The sequence below is a fragment of the Epinephelus fuscoguttatus genome, linkage group LG15, assembly GCF_011397635.1.
Source record: "Epinephelus fuscoguttatus linkage group LG15, E.fuscoguttatus.final_Chr_v1".
NCBI classification, from domain to species: Eukaryota; Metazoa; Chordata; class Actinopteri; order Perciformes; family Serranidae; genus Epinephelus; species Epinephelus fuscoguttatus.
Window position 1 is genome coordinate 36,025,129 of NC_064766.1, and position 22,551 is coordinate 36,047,679.

A 22,551-nucleotide genomic window follows, 5' to 3' on the forward strand; every position below is an offset into this window, starting at 1 on the left:
AATTTAAAAAAACAAACAAGTTCATTGATAAAAACAAGCGTTTATGTGAAACTAGAGCGGGAAACCACCTGAATTGTAGCCTCTGACAGCGTGGGCGGTGTATGATATGTAGGCCTACATTTTGGGCAGCCTATCTGTGAACACCCACACTATAATTCCTCCTTTTGCACACATAAGCCACAACAAAGTAGTATCATATTTACCTGTCGTGTATTGTCTTGGTTTCTGGTTAACATTTTTTTTCCTTTTTGTATTTTTCGCGTTTATTGCTGGTAATCCACAGGGTATCTGTAAAACTTTCCAGCTGTTACAGTTTGAGTATGTCTTAGCAGTGTGAAAGACTTTTAAACAGACAAATGGGTGAATAAAACTACTTTCATCCATGATTAAATTTGTTTGACGGATGGTGGTTAGGAGTCAGCAATGATTGTTCACAAATATTTTAGCACATTAGGGGTCTTTCAGCCACAAATGAAATCTCCATGCAGTCAACCAACTGTATTACTATCAACACAAGTTATTTTAGGTATCCAGCTATAAGACAAAGGCTGTTTTATACTAATTGAGGTCAGAATAACAAGAGTATTGTCATGGAGACACAGAGTATCACCATGGAGTGGACTGATAACCAGCTCACTCTATGTTCTTCAGGAACAAGAAGCCATTTTACCATGTGAAACACTCTCCTCCTATTCACGTCTAGTGGTCACACACTGCCCTACATAGAACAATAACAGATAACCAGGAAGTTTAACCAACTGGCGCCTGCGGTGTAAATGTGCAGCCAATATGGGGCAATGGGTAGCAGTACTTCCTGTTGATGTGTTTAACATGATGATAATCAGAACAGAAGTGTCAGGTTTTTGTTGTACTGTCACTGAAGCTTCCCGTGCTGTCAGTTGGCATTTTAATGCCTGACCTATTCATCTTACTGGTTTTCTGTTCTGCTCTTGACTGGAAGAGATGTTGGCAATGGACGAATAGAACCATCCCAGAGTTGATGGCGTGCTGCAGTAGGCTGCAGGACCACAGGTCTTGGATTACCTCAGGGGAGGTTGATGATCCAGTGTGTTTATTTTCCCAGGAGAGGGTCATGTTACAGCAGTGCTCTCCTGTATAGCTACCCTGTCTTGTCTTGTTTTGAAAGACTGCTCAGGGCAGAGTTGTGTCCAGATTGCCACTTTCACTGACGGCCCCATTGTCTATATTCTTTCCCTGAGGTTTGAGAAGCTTCTCAGTGGAGCTAGCCGTCCTGACATATCTCTCTGGAAATCGGTTCTGACAAATGGCTCCTCTGGTGTTTGGAATGTCCTCGTAGGTGAGGTTGGCGTCTGGAAAATGATTTCCAATGGCGTCAAGTCACACATGATGCCCTGATAGTGGAAAGGGTGGCCATCTGTGACTAATCCTCACCATCCTGTGTTAAATGGGCGGTTCTTGGTGCTTACGCATCCTTTCCTTGTTCCTTGTTCCTTCCACGTACCAGCACACGATTTCGGAGCAAAGAAGAAAAGTTACTTTCAAATATGGTTTGGGGCTTAAAAGTCCGGTATGTAGGTTTTAGTGGTATCTAGCAGTGAGGTTGCAGAATTGAAACTTCTCCCATGTGCCTCGTGTGTAGGAGAACTATGGGGGCTGATGCAAAAACGCGTAATGCAAAAACACAAATGGCCCTGTGTAGAGCCAGTGTTCGGTTTATCTGATCTAATCTACTGTAGAAGAACAAGACGGCCTCTGAGGGAGAGGACCTGCTCTGTAAATAGATTTGAACGTCTCATTCTGAGGTAATGAAAACACACTATTAGTTTCAGGTGTTTAAACACTAATAAAAACATAAACCATTTCTCCCAGTATGTGCCCCTAGATCCTACACACTGGACCTTTAAATAAATTGCTTCATTTGACTGAAGGAGGAACTGCACAACTTCATGAAAAGTCTGCAGTCTCTTCCCCTCTGGCCGATTTCATAATTCACCGACAGTGTGCATGAAAGTGATTTACCATTCAACAATGACTCATTAGCATGGGCGGATTATGAGACAATGGGCCCCCGGACACAGACGTGTGAGAGGCACTACCACTTCTCCTACAGAGGAGTGGAAACACACAGACACAACAGATGCTGTGGCGATTTAGCTTTTTGTTGTAGTCATTTAGTGTCTTTTCTGGTCGTCTTGTGTCTCCCTGTAGTCGTTTAGTGTCTCTTGTTGGTTGTTTTGCACCTTTTTGTAGTTATTGTGTCTCTTTTTAGTTGAATTGTGTGTCTTTGAGGTCGTTTTGCGCTTTTCTAGGGGGTAATTTAATGTCTTTTTGAGGCTTTGTGTGTCCTTGAAGTCATTAAGTGTGTCTTGTTGGTTGTTTTTCCCCCTGTCTGTTGTCTCTGTGGTCTTTTTTGTCAATTCCTGGTTGGTGCATGTTAATTTGAGTGACATTTTCAAGGTGAAGGCCAGGGGGCCGTGACACTCCAGACCTGTCCCCAGTTGGCCCTTTCAGTAATCCATCCACAGTCAGCAGTGGTGACGTAAGGTAGTTAAGATGGACCACAGTGCACGCTATTATGACGGGCCCTAGTGCGTCCTAGGCGTATATTTATTTTACTAATAGTGCGTCTGACTGCTGCTTTTATCTTTTATCCACTTACAGATGTGCCCAGATTTTGCACCTTAACTAGCTGCTGTAAATCATATTGTCTTTGAAAATTATTTTGCTTCTCAATCTGCATATTTAATGTTCAAGGGAGTAGGGATCGACCAGTATGTTTTTTTCAGAGCCGATGATGATACGGATTATTATGGAACAGAGATACCGATAGCCGATATTTACAACCGATATATGTCTGCTGTAAAAATCATAGTTGACACAGAATTAAAAAAATAAACACTGACAAAGCCCTACAGTCAAATGCAATTAAGCATGTATTTATTCTGAGAACCTTTGCAATGAAACAGTACAGGAAGCTGCCATTAAAAGGAGATTAATAAAAAAAATAAATACACAATAATCATGAATACAGAATTTAAAAAATAAAATGTAAAACAATAAAATAAAATAAAAGGAGGCTAAAAAGGTAGGTCTTGAGTTTGCTTTTAAGAGCCTGGAGTGGTACGTGCAGGCAGTGAGAAGCATGCCAGGGGCAAAACAGCGCAGCTAAGGAAAACAAAACTGGATATCGGCATTTCGGTGGAAAAAATCACCATTACCGATAACCCTAAAAATTCATAATATCTGTCGACCCCTTACAAGGGAGTGGTGTCCATGACCTTTAAATGTGTTATTGGCATATTTATTGAAAACATGCCCAACCTTAGCATGGTGAAGTTAATATATAACCATGGAGATATGTAATTTCTTCACAATCTCAAACGTTTTTAAGTGAAAACTCCCCTTTTTCCATAATAAGTTTATATTCCATCTCACTTCATGGCAGTCTATAATATTCCTATAGGATAACATCAACACAGGGGGGTTTGGCTAATTTAGCTCTGGTATGTGGACAGCCTGTTGTATTTTTACAGTGTATTTAAAGGATTAAGTACCAGCTGTCATCGATCCTGGGGCAGGCTATTAATATTCTTATCATAACTCATAACTAAAAATCCAGCGTTGGGTTAGACCGCACCTGTGTGCTCCTTGAACGCCGCTCTCCTTATATCAGCGAACTACAACTCCCAGCATTCAACGCGGGGAGCTTGGGAAGCAGAGCTCTGCTCGCTCAAACGCGGAGCTGCTGCAGTTTGCACCCCTACAGCGGCTTTGGGAAGGCGTCAAGCCGCTGGATAAGCGTTTTTTTGAACAACGAGGGAACCCAGCGTGGCGTTTCTTTTCACAGCGGTCATTTCAACATGGGGAATGGCATCAATAAGGTAGGGTTTCATCTGTTGCACGCGACTAGCGTTGAGTTCACGCACACATATATACCAGTGGTCCTCTGGGTGTTGGAGTGTAATTAATCATCTTCAGCAGAGTATTTGAGGTGTTTATTTAAAAAGTTGTGCCTGCTCATTAGTTAGACGTGTCTTTAATGAATTTAGTATAACCGTATTAACTTAAGTGGTCAAACTATGAATCCTTAGGTTATTTTTCTTGTCACATGACCTCAAGTTTAGATTTTAGCCTATCCTTTCTAATTATCACTTCATATTTCAGGGTGTCACTTGAGTCAGCTGTTTGCAGCTCCCTCAGCTGCCTCACCATCTCACTGTATCAATGATGCTGTTACCATGTCTGCTTCACGTGTCCATATATATCTCTGTCCTTTTAGATCCTGCCTGACCTGTACTTGGGGAATTTCAAAGGTGTGTGTACTTAAAAAAAATAATTTTGGTTTGCTTCTTGCATATGACAGCGCATACTCATTTTGTTTGTGGTGTTATTTGTTCATGTCAGATGCAAGAGACCGAGAGCAGTTAGCCAGGAACAACATCACACACATCCTGTCCATTCATGACAGCGCAGCTCCCATCCTCCAGGTGAGAAACTCAACATCTTTGCCCCCAGCGTGCATCTTAAATTTCTCATTAATCTTTCAAGCAGAGTGATCAAGCAAATGAGGCTGAGCAGATCTGACAGGCTGAGACCTGTGTGTGTGTGTGTGTGTGTGTGTGTGTGTGTGTGTGTGTGTGTGTGTGAGCACAGTGCATATGATTTTCAAGCTCTCACAGCACAGTCCATTAACCGGTCTGTCAGGTTGGTCGGGAAGAGGTGCCATGCTGCTTCCTTGAGCAAACAGCTGTCAGTCCCGAGTGAGTGAGTGAGTAAACAGTAAACAGGAGAGTTTCATACTCATGTGATAGCTGGAGTTTCATGCAAAATGCAAGTCATCAACAGTTGGTTCGGTCGGTCAGTGTGCTGAGTTGTGTGCCTGCGTGGGCTTTCGAGTAGGCGGCTGTTCTCGCTTCAGCCAGTGGGGACTGTTCAGTGTCGCTTCATTATTATTTTTTCGAGGTGATTGAGTCATATGTAAAGTCTCTCTAATAGCTGCAAGTCATTTTAAAAAAGAGGGCATGCACAAGTGTGACTAAATTGCCTTTATTCTTCCACGTTCAGTAGGACAGCATGTGTTCACAATCTGCAACACGCACACTGGAGGCCTTGAGAGCGTTGATGTGCATCGGTTTTCCTCACCTGCTGGTTTATTGATTTGTGTTAAATGCATCAGAGCAAGCGACTGCATGCTGACAGGTAACTGGTAATGCTTTGTCCCTCAGGAGATGACCTATCTCTGCATTCCAGCAGCTGACCTGCCCACACAAAACCTGTGAGTACCAAAATGTGCAGCACAGCAACACGGCACAGAACAATGAACGGCTGAGGCAGAGAGAGAGAGAGAGAGAGAGAGAGAGAGAGAGAGTACCACATCCATTTGAGGCTGCACTGTGTGGGCGTCTGAGGTTCATTTTCTTCGAGCTAACGTGTAAATGATATGCTCTCACAAGCTCAACATTAAACTGTGAACTTATTCTCCGACTGGCTCACAGTAACGCGGCTGGGTGCAGCTCTCTGACATGAAGACATGACATGCACAAACACATGCTTTTGTTTTTATGTGACGTGGGAAACTGGGGAAGCAAAATCAAGAAAATCAAGAGTGGTGCATGCATCACTAAGACACACACACACACACACACACACACACACACACACACACACACAAATAAATCCACTATGGCCAAATTCACATATCAGGCGGTCTTTGAGCAGGAAGGAAGTCTCAGTTCTGCAGCTTTAACGCTATGGTTGGTGCTGTGCCTCTATTTATACACAACCCCTCGCCCTTCACACACTTGCACACACATATATATATATATACACACACACACACACACACACACATACTGTATAAATACACACTAATGCCCTTGTCACCCTGACTGCCCCTGGTTACCCCATACCTGTTAGGTTCACTGTGCGAGGTGTTCGCAACCTGTTATGCGAAACATGACACCATCTCTCTCAAACCTGACATGAACACACCCCCATCCTGATTCATCCAGGATAAGAAATAAAAAAAGGTTTGACAAGTGAGGTGCAAAAACATACACACAGCATGCACAAAAAAACCTCACGAGCACACAATCAAACCACCACTAGATGCATGCAGGAGCTCTAAAGAGTCAGGGAGGACAAAAAAAAAAAAAAAAAAACAGCACCACAGAGCTGTTACAGCAGTTTTTGCAGTTTTCTCATTACAGTTTAATGTGGCCTGTTATAACAAACATCTTTTATGCTCCACAGGACTCAGCACTTTAAACAAAGTATAATGTTCATGCACGAGTCTCGCCTGAAAGGGGAAGGCTGCCTCGTTCACTGGTGAGAGCAAGACTGCTTGTTGTGTCTTTACTTCAAAGCTAGAATCAAGGTTCCCGCACACAAATTAGAGATGCTGCTCAAGTAGCCGAGCTAGATAGATTACCTCCATCTATCTTATAATGCAATCATAGACGTGTTGATTATATGTGTTCAGTTCATGTAAAGCTGGGGAAGAAAAAAGAGATCAACCAAGTGCACAAGTGCACTCATGCGTTACTGCTGCACAGAGGGGATTCAATGATAAGCAAATGCCTATTCTTGAACTTCCCAAAACAGAGTACAGTAACAAGTTTGACCACATTGCTGACCATGTGTTCACAGGGGAAAGTTATATCTGGTTAGACAGAGGGTCTTCTCAGAAATACAGGGGAACAACAGGCTATTTATACGACCCGCATTGCCACAAGTTTTTCTACTACGCTTAGTGAGCAAAGAGTGTTGATTTCATTCACACGTGTAGTTTGTAAGGTATGTATTTAATCAGTTTCTACACCTCAGTCTACACAGTTCTTGTATTTCATTCTCTGTCTATCTGTCACTGTGTAGTCTGGATGGAGTGTCACCTACTGATACTATTACTGGCAACCTTTAGGCTGGTTTATGTCATCTTCAGTTAGAGGGTTTCAACCTCTTATTCTCATACAGTGTTTTTTCACATGCACATTAGTACCTTGGTTTTGAATTTGTTTTTACACATTGAGGAAATGCTTACATGTCATAGAATCCTGGATTCTGACATGGAATATTGAGGTCTCTCAAAGCCCAGGATAAGAGCGTCAGTGGCACCCCCAAGTGGGGCTGGGTGGCCGCCTCCGTACCAGCGATAGCCGTGGCCAGAGGCATTATGATTTCCGTTGAATGCAATATCTCAGGAACACCTTGAGGGATTTTTTTTTTCCAAATTTGGCACTTGGACTCAAAGATGACATGATTAGAATTTGGTGGTCAAAGGTCAAGGTCATTGTGACCTCACAAAACATGTTTTTTTTTTTGCCAAACTGCAGCAATTCATACACTAATTCTAAAAAGAAAAATTGCATAGAAATCCAACAGGTCAAAGGTCAGCTTCACTGTGACATCACAACGCTCTGCAAAAACACTTTACTGGCGATTATTCCATGTCACAACTCAGGAACAGAAGGGGAGACATTTGGGAAGACACTGAATTTGTGACTCTAATCTTGGGTGCCCACCTTGAAACTGTGATCGTAAAGATCTTCTGTGCTGTCGGGTGGAAGATGTGTGTGAAGCATCCGTGTTTTTACAGACATGGCTGTAAACTGTAACTGCAACTTAACAGGTACATGGATGCATAAAACCGCGAGGCCATAATTCTGGTTTAAGCTAGTGCAAAGATAGTGGTATCTTGGGAAACTAGGCAACCTAAGGCCATCCACGTTGTTGGTAGAGGGGCTAAATAATGCTCCATAGTTAGGCCAGAATTTGGCAAAGGAACAACTGGCATGACCATTTTTGAAGTGGTCCCTTGAACTCTCACCTCAAGATAAAAGAATGAAAATGGGTTCTATGGGTACCCGCGAGTCTGCCTAAACTTTAGGAGGCTTCTCCCTTACAATGTTTTGTTTCTTACAGTTAATTTAGTCCTTCAAATTAAAGCTGCATTTTTGTCTTTTTAAGGAAAAGCACCACCAGCCTATTTAAAAAACAATGAATCGCCTGACATTTATAGATGCAAAACACATTAAAACAGGATGTGTGTGAAACTGAAAATGTTAGCTGTGCCAATATTAATCTTTGCACATCAGATTATTAGTAATATGAACTGTAAAATAAGAAACCAAAGTTTTTCTTTGCATTTTGACTAAGTTTTCAACAAGCCTATTGCTTCAACAGCATAATCTAATTCCTGAAATTCAGTTATGGATTTTGGTTTTGTTGTGTCACCCTAAAATTTTCTGTGGCCCCATCTGGCCCCCCCTATGGAAAAATTCTGTGTGTGCCACTGAAGTGCTTATTTGCATTTGTGAAACCAGGATATACATTACTTGTGCAAAACACGATCATAAGCAGGATGCTAATGTGCATGTTGACACACTCTTTATCCATTCAAATGGACAGCACTTTTCGCCTAGTGTTGAAAAATAATACCAATCATGTAACAGTTTATTTCATGCATCATACTGTCTGTCCACTCCTTTCGTCTTACAGTTTGGCAGGTGTGTCCCGCAGTGTCACCCTGGTAGTGGCTTATATCATGACAGTGACAGGACTGGGCTGGCAGGAGGCGCTGGCTGCAGTGAGGGTGGTTCGGCCCTGTGCTGGACCTAACCTGGGCTTTCAGCGCCAGCTCCAGGAGTTTGAGGCTACTCAAGCTGAGCAGGTCAGTCTTGTGAACTGAGGGAGGGTGCGATAGAGGACAAGAGAGTGTGGGATATATCAGTGCATTACTGAATAGATGTACAGAGATAGAGTGCTAGATGTACTATTACCATTTTGCATTTTGTAAAGTCATCTTCAAAAGACAAGTTGTTTTTCTCCCCTGTAGTTCAGAGAATGGCTACAGAAGGAATATAAGGACAACCCCTTCAACGATGAGGCCGAGCTCCGTGATTTGCTCGCCAGGACGTCTAAAGTCAATGGCGCGGAGGTGGAAAAACAGACTGCCGCACCTGAAACTATCTGATCAGATCTTTGATGAGATATTTTGCAGCTCAGCTTGGAGGATCACACCACCACTGTGCTACAGTACTCTGGACCTTATCTGAAAGTCTATCGTGCTTTGGAGCAGACTACTGTCAGGATGTTTATCGCTGCTGGAGCGATCCTCCAAAAATCATAGACATGAACATTGAAAGAGACAATCAACATGTACAGGACATTTTCATTTTTAGTTTGAGCTGATGTTTCTGGTGCTGTTGTATTTTCTAATTTATGAATGTTGTGGGGTTTTTTTGTACTGTGTCACGACGATTTCAAATTGTGAAATAAAAGGAGACGAGTCGGGCGTTCTGTGAGGCTGTCAGTCGGTGGGCTGTCGTATGTGAAGGTGATAAGAACACACTCTGCTGTGTTTACATCTCTGTTTCCTGGTTGTCTTCCTGTTTGTCTAATGTGCAAGGGAGGTCATGCATGCTGACATCAAAAACACCAAGATCACGCTGTTTTATCACTCTGTCTGCTCATTTGTCTTTAGAAACTATAAAGCATTGAAAAAACATTAATTTCAGAACGAAGAGATAAAACTTACAGTAGTCTTTTTTTAATCTTAAAATAGCTGGGTGTGCTCTTGGTTAGCCACTGGAGGGCAGTAATACTAAAGTAGCGTTACATGTTGGATTCAGCCATGTGTCTTCTGATATTAGTTGCCCATGCTTCAATTCAGTCTTTCCCCTGTAATACAATTTAGACTACAGAAATTTGTAGTCAACAGCTGTCACTGGAAATTAGTTTGCACTCACAGGCTTCAAGAGAAAAACAAAAATATGTGTGGGAAATATTTTTTTGGGGGGGAGGTTGGTAATGTGCACAGGTAAGTGTTCCATTCCATCCTGGTGTCTGCTCAGGGTGTCACTAGAGGGATTCCCCACCGAAAGCCCTGCGTGGGTGCTGAGTTTCACAGAAATGAGCGCCTGCTTGCTGCGCATCTCCTCTTGAACTTCTCAGAGCCCGACAGGCTCCTCCCTGTAGCAAATCAAGATGCGCTAACATTTAAGAAAAGGACAACAAGGGCTTCAAAACAGATTTCAGCGGGGAGAGCTCACATGATCAACGGTAAGCAGCAGCAGCAGCAGCTCCTTTTAAATAAATGACTTATGTTTTTAACATTGTAAGTTAGTTAGTAACAGTATCAGTTAACAGCAGCAGTTTGAGTCAGGGGAAGATGCCTGACCTCAATCACTCATCTGTACAGTATCAAGTTTGGCAGGTGAAATGTAAAGATAACAGGCTTGTCTTTCAGCTTAGACTTTCTGGCAATTAAATATTACTAAAGTTGGATTAATGACCTACTTAGTTGGTGACATTAACAAACAGGTGATATCTTATTAGCATGCATTCCACATTGCATTGTAGTTGTGTCAAAACTCTTAAAATTAAGATATAGCTGTGCGTGTTACTCAAGTGAGTCACATTAGTTTTCTTTGCCAGAGATGAAAACTGTGCTAAACCTGATAAAATCAATGACACACTTGGGCCTCTACTATCTTACCCTTCCTTTATAAGTCAGCAACTTGAAATCAGCATGGCCAAACGTGTCAAAACCATGCTCAGATGACTACAATGCGCATTTAGTGGCTCCTGATATTACAAAGGAGAAGCATGGAGCAATTTTACCTAGCAACTGTAACAATGATCACTTGACCATAATATCTTATTCTTGTCAGACTCAGGTTAATTTAAAAAAAAAAAAAAAACCCTACAGCCAAAAAAATAAAATGTATCAGCTTCAACTAAGTGTGCCTTCTGTTACCTGTTTTATTTTCTGTTGCAGAGATGAACATGGATGAGGACAGCGGCCTGGCAGTCGGCTGCGGCAACGGCAAACTGAGACAGTGGCTGATCGATCAGATTGACAGCCAGAGGTATCCTGGACTGGTTTGGGAAAATGAGGAAAAAAGCATCTTCAGGATTCCTTGGAAACATGCAGGGAAACAAGACTATAACAGAGAGGAGGATGCTGCGCTCTTCAAGGTCAGACTGCCCCGCTTAACTTCTCACACTGCACCTGAAGCCTCTCACAATTTAAACCCTCCATTGCATATGTATAACTTCTGAATATGTAATAATGTAACTCTAAGAAGGTGATTTAGGTTTTGTTATACTTGTATTAGTGTCTTCAAATGGTTTTCTAGCTAAAAATGAACAGATGCGTTCATGGATTAATTAATCAGAGCCCTAACTTTTAAATTTCTTGGTGCAAAAACAGAAGTGTAAATCTATTCAATGATTGTTTCAGGCCTGGGCATTGTTTAAGGGGAAATATAAAGAAGGGGTCGACAAGCCAGATCCCCCCACATGGAAAACCAGACTACGCTGTGCTCTCAATAAAAGCAATGACTTTGATGAGTTAGTGGAAAGAAGCCAGCTGGACATCTCAGACCCCTATAAAGTCTACAGAATAATTCCAGAGGGAGCCAAAAGAGGTAAGTGTGTGTGACTATCATCCATCAAGAATGCAGTGCACTTTGTGAGAATTACATTCAGCCACCCATGTACGTGGTGACAGATGAAACAAGGTGAGTGAAATAGTTTGTGGTTCACATTTGAGCAGTAAAATCTAAAGCCATGCTGTTGCAATAGTTCACTCGCATATACACCACACTGCTGCGTCTCACAAAGCATCTCACATTGTTTACAGACTATTGGCAATTTTTCACATACATATGCACCACTGCAGTTGTTTCTGATGAGGCAGGAAGCTCAAAGGAAGCCAAAGCATGTACCAAAAAGGCCGTAGTGCTTTTTTTAGAGGGCTTCGGTTACTAAGCGCAGGGTGCACATAACACAGCCAGGCGACCTCCAGCCTTGCATAACTAAGTCTCTGCCATCATTCGACTGTTTTTGTCACACCAGAGCAGTTTTTGCTATCTGAGTGAACAAATTGAAATCAACAGGATTCAGATTGGCACTTGCCTCGGTGAAAATAGCAGGAGCTCACAAGTGCACAAAACATATTTGCAGTTTGAAGCTGCTAAAATGGATCAGGTTAGAAAGGTTCACACAACTTTGTGTCTCACATGTTCGCAGTTTATTGCAAATCTGCACAATGAAATTCTGTTATGAGCCTGGTTTATTTTCAAAGATGTAAAATTATTTTGCATTGCAATGTCTTCATAGCACAGCATGGCTAATATTGTGCACAAATTATCTGACAAGTCTGGTTTTGTACATTTACAGGGATGAAGATGAGTGTGGAGGAGACACCATCACATGTAAATGCCCTCAGCTATGTTCCTCCATATACGTCTCTGCACAACCAGGTCAGCAGATGTTGCAGCTGCTGCATGCTTTAGCCTGGTCCAAGCAAATAAATGAACGTGCATTATTACTGGTTGCAGATGTGCCGGTTTACTGACATCTTATCTTACTGACCATCCCTATGGTTCTTCCTCAGGTATCTGGCTATATGGTTTCTCAGGAGAGAAGGGACTGGAGGGATTACTCACCCCCAGAACAACAACCTCTGCCACCTCCACATCACCATGGGCCACATGCAGAGCTGCAGTACGGTCAGTGCCACTACCCACCGCCGTTCAGCCGAGCTTGGCCGGGGTCACATACAGAAAATGGTAAGAGATAGAGAAAATAGATAGATTTCATGTATGCAAGTGTGACTGTGATGCTCAGCAGATACAAAGCATGATGCAATTTTTTATCTTAAATTTAATCTAGGTTAGAATATTAGCATTTTTCACACATATACGAGCCAAATAATGGCATCAATTTTCAGCCACAGGCACCTATAGCAGTGACATCCTGTTATTCTTCTTATCAAACGAGAAGTCTGAGATGGAATGAAGTTGTAGCCTCACTCATGAAAATGTAAAGAGAGTTTGTAATCACGCTTGTTTCATTGTTTAATGCTCTGATCCATCCATGAACGGAGGCTTTGGCAGGTCATAACATACTTGTAGATTGCCAAGTTTAAAGGTTATCACAACCTTTCATATAAAGGTTACAATAGAATTCAAGTTTGATCTTTAAGGTGGAAAGAAAAGGTCACATCCAAAAGTTTAAAGACTGTTGAGTCGCTCACATTTTTATGTAGAAACAAGAAAAAAAGGTTAGGTTTAGGTCATAGGTAAACCCCATAAAAGCCTGTGGTTGTAAACAAGTAAGGCACCAAACAGTTGAAGGAGCTTTACTGTCACTTCACTAAAGCGTTAGGTCTATTCATAGAAGCAATATCAAGGTTGAAATTACTATAGAAAGCATTAATCAATGAATTATACATTGAATTTTAATGTAAATTAACTGCAACTGCTAATTACTGTGTCCTTATATATTAATTTGATCTTCTGATGTGCAAATAATAAAGCTACGTTTAATAGCTAAACATAGCTGTAAAGTCATTTTGCATAGTACAATGCATATGATTAAACAAAGAACACTGCAGTACATGTACACTATTTAAAGGAAATAAACACATATTTGCCAGCTATTTTGGTCAGGACAGTCTTGACAAGAACAACATGCATTTAAGTTCGGTGATATTGTTTGTGATGCCCAAGAACCTGAGGCAAATTCTGGGACACAAATGATATCGTTATGATAAGACAAACATGTGCAGTCCCTATGATGCTGATACAAGTGCAGGCTGAAGAGCAAGCAGGAGCGAAGTGACTGGGAAACAGGCGGCGGTTGGTTTAGCAGCTATGCACTACTGATCAGTGGTACGTGCAGCAAATTGCCTAATTTGTTTATGTGGATGGGCTGGTTGTTTTTTTGTATGACTTGTGTGAAGATGTGTGAAGCATGACTTCTGTGTCTGCTCAATCCATCGCAAGCTTCCCATACATTTATTTAATGGGATTTTTCATATATTCACATATTGGCATCCGATATGTCTAATCTAATCATGACCAAACATTTTGTTAATTTATTCTGTGCAGGTTTTCAGCTCTCCTTCCACACCTACCTTTCAGAATCCCAACCACCTGTGTATACAATGGACAATAATGCAGGTAACAACACACACAGGTAAAGAATAATCCTGGGCTCGTCTAAGGACACATGCACACAGGCCTTTGCTGTCATGCTTGTTTACTATTTTAAAAAAAAATTTGCATTCGCAGATAAGAAATAACAAACACTTTGTTCAACACCTACTTACTTCCCTATTCTGAGCTCAGAGCAGCAGACCGTGATATTGTATTGAGAGGTTTTTTTTAATCTATCACATGATGATAGATTAAAAAGAGAGAGGGTTAGAAAGATACTTGGAATGATAAGGTTACTGAGAAGTTTTATATATGCTTAACATTTCAAGGCCTCCATCTAATCAGGCTGTGAGGCTGGGTTTCCTACCCAGGATATATCTGCTTAATGCTTGAATCTTTCTTCTAGATTTCAGCCTGCATGTGTCCCTATACTACAGAGAGTCTTTGGTGAAGGAGGTTATCACCACCAGCCCAGATGGTTGTCGGATCACTGCTCCTTCCTCCTCCTCTCCATCCTCTTCCTCCTCTTCTTCCCCATGCCCAGAGGACAAGCTTCACAGCGGGGCAGAAATGATCTATTTTCCCTTCCCGTACCCAGAGTCTCAGAGGCAGGGCGCTGAGATGCTTCCTAACATACTTGAGAAAGGGGTGCTTCTGTGGATGACGCCCGATGGGTTGTACGCAAAGCGCCTCTGCCAGGGACGAGTGTACTGGGAAGGACCTCTGGCTCCATATATGGACAAACCCAACAAGTTGGAGAAGGAGCAGCCATGCAAACTGTTTGACACCCAGCAATTCCTTATTGGTAAGCACTAATATCTTGTTAAATGTCACACCTGCAGTTTGGACACGAGGCAGGAAGACGTGGAACAAAGTTTGTGATGTTAGGTTTTTGTTAGGACTGCACAGTTAATCGGAATAGTATCGAAATTGTAAGTTGGCCAAGTGCAATATTCAAAGTGGAAGCACTGACATTTTTTTGATAAAGGTAAAATGTGTCACAGCACACCATTAGAGATGAAACACTGTGGTGCTGCAAAGATGCCCTCGTCTTTTATTATTATCATATTCCATACAGAAGGGTACATGCTTGTTCGGTTCAGACCCCCGGCAAAATCACCTCATCGTCTTTTTTATATATTGTTTTCAGTTCAAATTAAATGCAAAAATGACCATTCTCACTAAAATCACGACGCATATCCCAGTCAAAATTATTGCAATATAATTTTTTGCATATCAGGCAGCCCTAGTTTTTGTTCAGATTGTATCACAGAGACTTTTACCTTCTCAAAATCACCTCTAGGGGCACAGCGTGACACCCTCTATCCTTAGAAAAGTAGCAATATCATAAAATTAAAGTCCTGAATTTACTGAATTAATATAAAGTATTTGCCAACAATTATAACCTCTTAAAGCAGTGGTTCCCAACCGGTGGGTCGTGGTCCAAAGTGGGTCATATTGCCACTCTGAATGGACCACAAGTGACTTGCAAACATGTCAAACAAGTTTGTAAAAAGTACAGTGCATTTCCAGCACACAGCTGCATTTTTAAAGCGTCGTTTCCTGCTGTAGAGTGAGTGAGTAAGGGATAGCTGCTTGACAGAGACAGCAAACTAGCTCGGCAACAAATGCAAGTGTGACGCTGAATGTATTTAACCGTGTAGACCTTGAACTAATGACTGAGCAGAAATCTGGAACCTGTGGCTGGAGCAGTTGGGAGTGGAGCACTTTATATACAGTTTGATCGACAGCGAAACATCATATTTTGTAGGATAATAATATGTTTTGTATGAAAAATTTGAACCTGTACAGTAATTAATGTACTTAGTTATTTTCCAGCTCAGGTTACAGGAGTCAACTTAATGGTAATGAAATGGTTTTAGCCCAAAGTTTAAAGTGTCGGTATATTATATTCGAAAACATTGAAAGTGTTTACAGTATTTTGTCCAGCAGTGTTTGCACAAGGCGTTGGGAGTCTCCCACACATTTTACAGGAGGTATTCAATATTCAGAATATTTTGTGGAAGATGTTTTCAGAACTCATTTTTGTCACAGATTGTAGGTCAAACGACATGACAGTAGTGGTGGCCATGGTGTAGTGGCCCTTTGGCCTTTACTGCTCATTGAACTCTTCAAGTGATAAGAATAACTGTGCAATAATGTCTATGCTGCTTCAGCTATTTACAGTCTGACAATGGCTGTGGTCATGTTGATAATGGCTGTGATGATAACGATTACGACGAAGGCGAGTCCGCAGGTGTTTCAGCTGGGCAAGTCCCTCACAGTGTTGAAGCAGCACTGAAAAGCCAGTCACATTCTCTGCAGGGGGCCAAAGTGTGTGGAGTCCCCACCCACCTCCTGTGGTCCACCACACTGTATGACAAGATGGTGTTTTCTGTACCATTTCATACTGAAATTTCCATCATCCACATCAATGGTTTCCAGAAAAGTCACAACGATTAGGGAAAGTGTCGTGTGAGCAGTTTGGGGTTTTGATTGTTTCTTGACTCAATATTTTAAACGTGACATGCTGATAAGTTTGTTGTGGGTAGTACGCCTCTTCATTTCTTGTCATTGCTTTTCTTTTCTCAGAGCTTCAGGACTTTGCCCATAATGGCCGACATTTACCGAGATACCAGGTGGTGCTATGTTTTGGAGACGAGTACCCGGACCCACAGCGCCCGAGGAAGATGATCACAGCACAGGTACCCATTCACTAATTTTTACAGTCTCAGTGGGTGAAAGTATGTTGTAATTTATCACTCTAACCACCATAAAATCAAAATTATTTTTTATTGATTAGACCTAAATATGACCCTACAAATGCAAAAGGCACCAGCCTACATATTTGGCACTTAAAATGAAACAGAGCTAAAATACCTTAAGTCAAACCACATTAACCGCAGCTAGCTTAAATTACTCATTATTGTTCCCTGGCTGCTATCTGAAAATATAAATTTTATGTGAAGTGATTATTATGGCACCCCTAAAGTCCTGAAAGGTGATTTTTTTTTTTTTTTTGAGGATAACATGGTCCTTAAATAATATCTTAAATACACATTTATGAAATAAAAGGCCTTAAAGGGTATTAAATTGTCTGCAGCTCACATTGGATGGGTCTCAGGTGTTTTTTTAAGTCATACCACCAGGATCATTTCTAGTGCTGGTGCTACAGGAATCATTATTTTCACAGAAGGGAAACACTGGTCATTGCGGGAACAGGCTTTAACTCAACATCTTATGTGCATAATGCTTCTATTTTTACCCCCTTTACACACTTTGATCATGCAATGAGTCTGCATCATTAAAATAAGACATTGCTAGCCAGCCTGCTCGTGAGGTTATTTTTTCTGTGCAGTAAGAACAGAGTATCATCACTGTCATTTCACCTTACTGCTTATGTTGTATCGACATCAATGTGTTAAATTGGAAAGAGGATACTTTCTCTTTTGGTGTGTATTTCCATCGCAAGTTTTGTCTTAAATTTAATTTAAAGTAGTATTAAAAAGGTCTTAAATTGAGCTTTTTTTATACTTGTAGACACCCTGCATTTAACTACCATCAAATGTATTAAAATGTAAATTAATATATTATATTGAATTAAATAAACATATTAATAGTCGTTGAGTCTGACAGGTAAATGCCTAGCAAAGCAGAAATAAACGCAATTCAAATTTATGGACTATAGATAATAAAAAATATAGTAAATAAATAAATTAAATGCATACTTTACGTATTATTTAAAAAAATGAAAGTGAAAGTGAAAATCGATTTAGAGTAGTATCGCGATATTTTTGTGTGGCAATATTGTATCATCACACAGTGCTAAGTATTGATTTTTTTAATAGAAATTATTAAGTACAAATTCAACTTTAGGTCGCCCACTAGAATAATATAATCAATTGTAGATGTTGACAAAGTTTTCCTTTTGGACATAATTTACAGTTTAAAAAAAGTAATAAATCGCGATATATCACAATATATTTTATCGCAATACTCAGCATATGGCAGCATATTTAAAATCGCAATAATGTTGTATTGTGATTGAAGTATCGTGATAATACTGGTGATAATATTGGCTATTCTATTGTAATTCTTTTTTGGCGGGGAAAATAAACCTGAAAACACATTAAGTTTCATTTCTTTTAAGTTTACTGGTTCTTTAGACACTGCTCTCTTCCTTTGTATGGATAACATAATGCAGCAGTAACAGACGCATTTCATATACAGACCTAATTTCATTTTAGGTGGAGCCAGCGTTTGCCAGAAAACTGGTGTACTATTACCAGCAGAACAATGGCCACTACCTGCGGGCTTTTGATCACATCCAGGAACAGAACACATCTCCAACAATTGACTATCCTTCCCAGAGACCTGTGCAGCATATTCAGGAGTGACAAGCATACACACACACACACACACGCACACACACAAGTGCAAGGGCATGAAAGCGAATGCATGCTGCTGACCGTTTCTCATGCCTTGTGACTGCTGTGTACTGTAAATGGTAGAAGCTGTCATGGTGCTGAGGGGTAGAGATGGGGAAGACCCTGTCATTTTCACTTGCACACCTATGCGCTGTCGTCTTTGTGTCTGTGACTGCGGAGTAATGTTTTTTTATTCTCTCTCTCTCTTGCACTCTTTACAAGTATTATTGTGACAGTGTGAAGGATGCGGTTTGAGGGTGGGGGGATGAGGGGAGCGGAGGGCGACTGAGACAGGAAGTACTAGCACAGGTGCACAGGAAGAATGGCCCCTAAGACAAACACTTGTACGTCAAAGGGACAAAACAGAGCATGAATGAATACTTATTGCATTTTCACAGGTAGCTGTTGACAATGTGATTGTGGCACTCACACAGTGAAGTGGCACAGTCACACGCACTCTGCCTTCTCAGCTCAGCTGACACAGCGTCTCGTGTGATTCAAAACCTTTATTGATACAGTACTTGATGCAACAAAATACCAGTAGATGAGCAAGTGAACAGTCAGCAACATCAGTGCTTGGTCCATTGTAGACCTCAATTCTGGGTTTCAATCCAAAAAAAAGAAAGAAAACTACTACTACAACTGGAGTTTGAGAGAAGTTGATGTTATCAGTGGTCTGGTGGTGTAGTAGAGGAAGCTGTTATCATAAATTGTTTATCTCTTGGCAGCTGCACATGTTGCAGGACGCATTTACGAAAATCTATTTCTACTGAATCTGGTCAGCTTTTAAAAATATCTGATTCCTTTAAACTGCGTCAAGCTAAACAAAACACCTACAAGGGTCATGAGATAGTATAAATAGTCACCAGATGATTACAGAGATAGTAAATATATATTAAAATTAGATTTGCGTAAAGCATGTCTATTTGTTTTCTCTGGTCATGTTATTTTCTTGCTTTGTCTTTTAAAACATCGAATAGTTTTACGTCTTCATGTCTCTGAAACAATCTGATTTGAAAACTGAACTAAATTGACTGATCTGCTAACAACTTATAGACGTGAAACCTCACAAGAACACATGGCTTCATGTCATAGGTGTAGATTTTGTGGGGGGGATGCAGGGGACATGTCCCCTTCGATGTCTAGAACATGCATTTGCCTCCCCCAAATAAAAACACGAAAGTAGCATGGGACTTTTATTGTGATGAAAGACATTTCCCTCATAAATTAACGCAGAAAATCAACCAAGTGGTGAATAGAAACTCACTAGAATGCAAGGAAGTTAAGTTTGACGCTCAAAATTTCCTCCATTTTTTATGTACCACTCCCAGTGTTTAAACCAAACCTATGCAAGTGCTTTGTATTTAATTCTCACATGCAAAGACAGCTGGGGACCGCTGGCTTGCATCATGTTATCAGACAGCTACATAAGCCTGAAGTTCAGTGTCACTTACAAAGAGTAAGCGGGCTTGACCTGACTGGACTGACAGAGGCTGAGTGGAAAAATCACACTCATCCCGTAACTTGCAAGAAACCCATACCTGTTCCTCTTGACCTGAAACTTTAGGCCTCACAAATGGGAAGAAAAACTACCTTTGTGGTCTGGGTGTAAGTTCAGCCAGGGAGGAGCTCCCTGGTTCCCATGCCAGAGATACCCTGAGTTCCCTTCTGTTGAGGTTTACACACTGGATGTAACGTTCACGCAAAAACTACCCCAACAAGATCCCAACGACCTAGTTAGGAATGTATCAGAAGACGTGAATATCTAATAGTGAAAGTGTTGCGGTTCCCTGTGCTGCTGAAGTCCTTAAGGCTGATGCTGCAGCAGAATGGATAAAGGTTTTGTTATGTTTTTCGTCTGTGGTCCAGAGTTTCGATCTCTGCATTTACTTCCTTCACACTTAAACCACATCACTTTCACAATGGCTTCAAATGTCTGACCAAAATCACAGGAGGGAATGTTTTTCTTTGTGTGTGTGTGTGTGTGCGTATGTATGTGTGTGTGTGTGTGTGCGTGTCTGAATCAATTTTCCCCCTCTAACATCTCAGTCTGATTCTGCACTGAAATTTTGTTTCACATTACTTCACTATCAGACATTTGACTCATTCAAAACCAAATCCTAACAGTGAAAATGTTACCAGCAGCACATACAGTGTGCTGTTGTGGTAAACACTGTGTGTGTGTGTGTGTGTGTGTGTGTGTGTGTGTGTGTGTGTGTAGTAAAGACGGGTAGGCGGGTACATGTGTGTGTCACAGTATTACTGTTATCAGGAATTGACATTTATGGACTCAGGATAAAACATGTGACTCCCCCACCTACAACACCAGTGACTCAAACACAGACACGCACACCGATTTCACGTCACCCTTTACAGTTACAGTAAAACATTCAGAGAGAGCTTCACAGGAAATCACAAAACAAGTGCATACCGCAGAAAATTGTTCCGCATTTTGTACAAAAGATCTGAATAATGACAAGGGATACAGATTATCAGAGGATTGATTAATATAAAACTGCCATATGATCTATTTTGAAATAAACATGTTGATCTTCTACTACTCACGTCTGCTGTGTTGTTTCGTCTTTGGGCTCTTTTTATTTTCAAACAAAGGGAAGCAGAATGAGAGAGTCACATTTTGGTAAGAAAAAGACACACACACACACAAAAAGAAAAGCACATTCACACATTTGCCATGGTGTTTCCCCCTCTGCAGGAAGCCACATCATTTGTAGTCAGGCTTCAGTTTTTCCGCCCGCATGAGCCGTTACTCCAAGTGACATCGCCTTCGCCCTTCAGTCGAAGCTTTGGAGCGGACAGTTTCATTAACTGATGCCCCGAACATCCCCAAAAAAGACTTTACAGAGAAATGAAACTACCACCAGCGTATCAAATGCAACACTTTCTCTATAAAAGAAAGTTCCATCTTGACGCAGTGATCTAGTGATACTGTATACAGTATCAGTCTTTATGCTTCATTTTCCACCTCAAAAACAAGGCAGTAAAATGTGTCACAAAAACATCTAACATCATATTTGTTGTATAAATATCTCTGTCTTAATCTGTTATTATTACTGCCCTTCACACACAGATCACACTATGAGGGTTTCACTGCAATCACAGTGGCTTTAACACCGCTCACACTTAATGTAGAGGTTGTTTATGCTTTTGCACCGAGATTATCTGATATTTATTTTATAATGATTCAGATTTTGAGCCACACATTCAGAAAGCATTGCTGATTTGTTCATCTATTAATGAGGTCATAATACATCCAGGCTCTGCGGCAGGACCGAAATGAGGGAGTATGACAGTAAAGCTCAGCAATGTTTTGCTGACATCTGCTGGTTAGTGTAGCTGCAGCCTGCAACTTAGAATCTGATGTGTGACAAGATGATCCTCTTCTTATCTTCTTAAGTTAGGAAAGAAGAACAAAATCATATATCTGCTTCATAAAACACTATCGATGATTTTACCTATTTGAGCCTCGAAAAAAAAATTAAATCTCTGATGAGGAATGGTGATTTGACTTTGTATTGCTTTCAAGGACCACAAGCCAAAACTGTTGGGAACCACTGGGATAGCATGCAAAGAGCTCTATGCTTAGTCCTCCCTACAGCTGAAGTTGAGGCTATTTCACCCCTAAATCAAACATATATGTTTTTCCTCTTGCCTTATATTTATCAATCTAAATTGTTTCAGTCTAAGTTGTCAAGTGTTTAAGATATCAGCCGTAGAGACAGAGGAAGAGGACGAAGCATGCATCTTCTTATTGACAAGAGGCTCATCCTCATGACAGCACAAGATGTAAACATTAATGGCGTCCTCCTCGGCTGAGCCATGAGGTTAGCTAACAGTCCTGAACTAAGATGCACACTTTCTTCTGAGGTAATGATATGATTGGCAGGTATAGTTTAGTAGAAAGAAAATAGTTTATACATGAAATTGCTCATAGCAAGATCTGTGGATTATCTTGAGCAACCAGGTCATGATTTTTGGCCAGAGACATCACCATTGAGTTTTTCAAATGTATTATTTATTTACTTATTTGAGTGCCACAAGCTGAGTGCAATGTAGCTCACTTATATTCAAAAGAGGGCAGACATCTTTATGGCCTATATCTCCAACTCTGAGCAACTCACTCGAAAACCATCTGTCCGTTTAATATGATTGACAAGTCAACTTTACACCAAAGT

General features: G+C 40.9%; 2 protein-coding genes across 2 annotated transcripts; both read left to right on the forward strand.

The window, feature by feature from the left end:
* The first annotated feature begins 3,682 nt into the window (after positions 1-3,682).
* dusp22b (dual specificity phosphatase 22b) lies at positions 3,683-9,285 on the forward strand. The gene is made up of 7 exons (XM_049598418.1): positions 3,683-3,863; positions 4,262-4,295; positions 4,387-4,469; positions 5,208-5,257; positions 6,235-6,309; positions 8,479-8,650; positions 8,816-9,285. Exons 1-7 carry the CDS (start codon positions 3,843-3,845, stop codon positions 8,951-8,953), a joined length of 573 nt encoding a protein of 190 aa, XP_049454375.1. The 5' UTR covers positions 3,683-3,842; the 3' UTR covers positions 8,954-9,285.
* Positions 9,286-9,918: 633 nt separating this feature from the next.
* Positions 9,919-20,906, forward strand: irf4a (interferon regulatory factor 4a). The gene is made up of 9 exons (XM_049598414.1): positions 9,919-10,041; positions 10,760-10,959; positions 11,225-11,411; positions 12,166-12,248; positions 12,383-12,557; positions 13,881-13,952; positions 14,335-14,733; positions 16,521-16,633; positions 18,176-20,906. Exons 1-9 carry the CDS (start codon positions 10,032-10,034, stop codon positions 18,323-18,325), a joined length of 1,389 nt encoding a protein of 462 aa, XP_049454371.1. The 5' UTR covers positions 9,919-10,031; the 3' UTR covers positions 18,326-20,906.
* Positions 20,907-22,551: the final 1,645 nt, after the last annotated feature.

Coding starts and splice junctions, on each gene's coding strand:
- dusp22b (XM_049598418.1), top strand. CDS start 3,843: ATGGGGAATGGCATCAATAAG. Junction 4,470..5,207: donor GCGCAGCTCCCATCCTCCAG/GTGAGAAACTCA, acceptor TTTGTCCCTCAG/GAGATGACCTATCTCTGCAT. Junction 8,651..8,815: donor AGGCTACTCAAGCTGAGCAG/GTCAGTCTTGTG, acceptor TCTCCCCTGTAG/TTCAGAGAATGGCTACAGAA.
- irf4a (XM_049598414.1), top strand. Junction 11,412..12,165: donor TCCAGAGGGAGCCAAAAGAG/GTAAGTGTGTGT, acceptor GTACATTTACAG/GGATGAAGATGAGTGTGGAG. Junction 16,634..18,175: donor GGAAGATGATCACAGCACAG/GTACCCATTCAC, acceptor ATTTCATTTTAG/GTGGAGCCAGCGTTTGCCAG.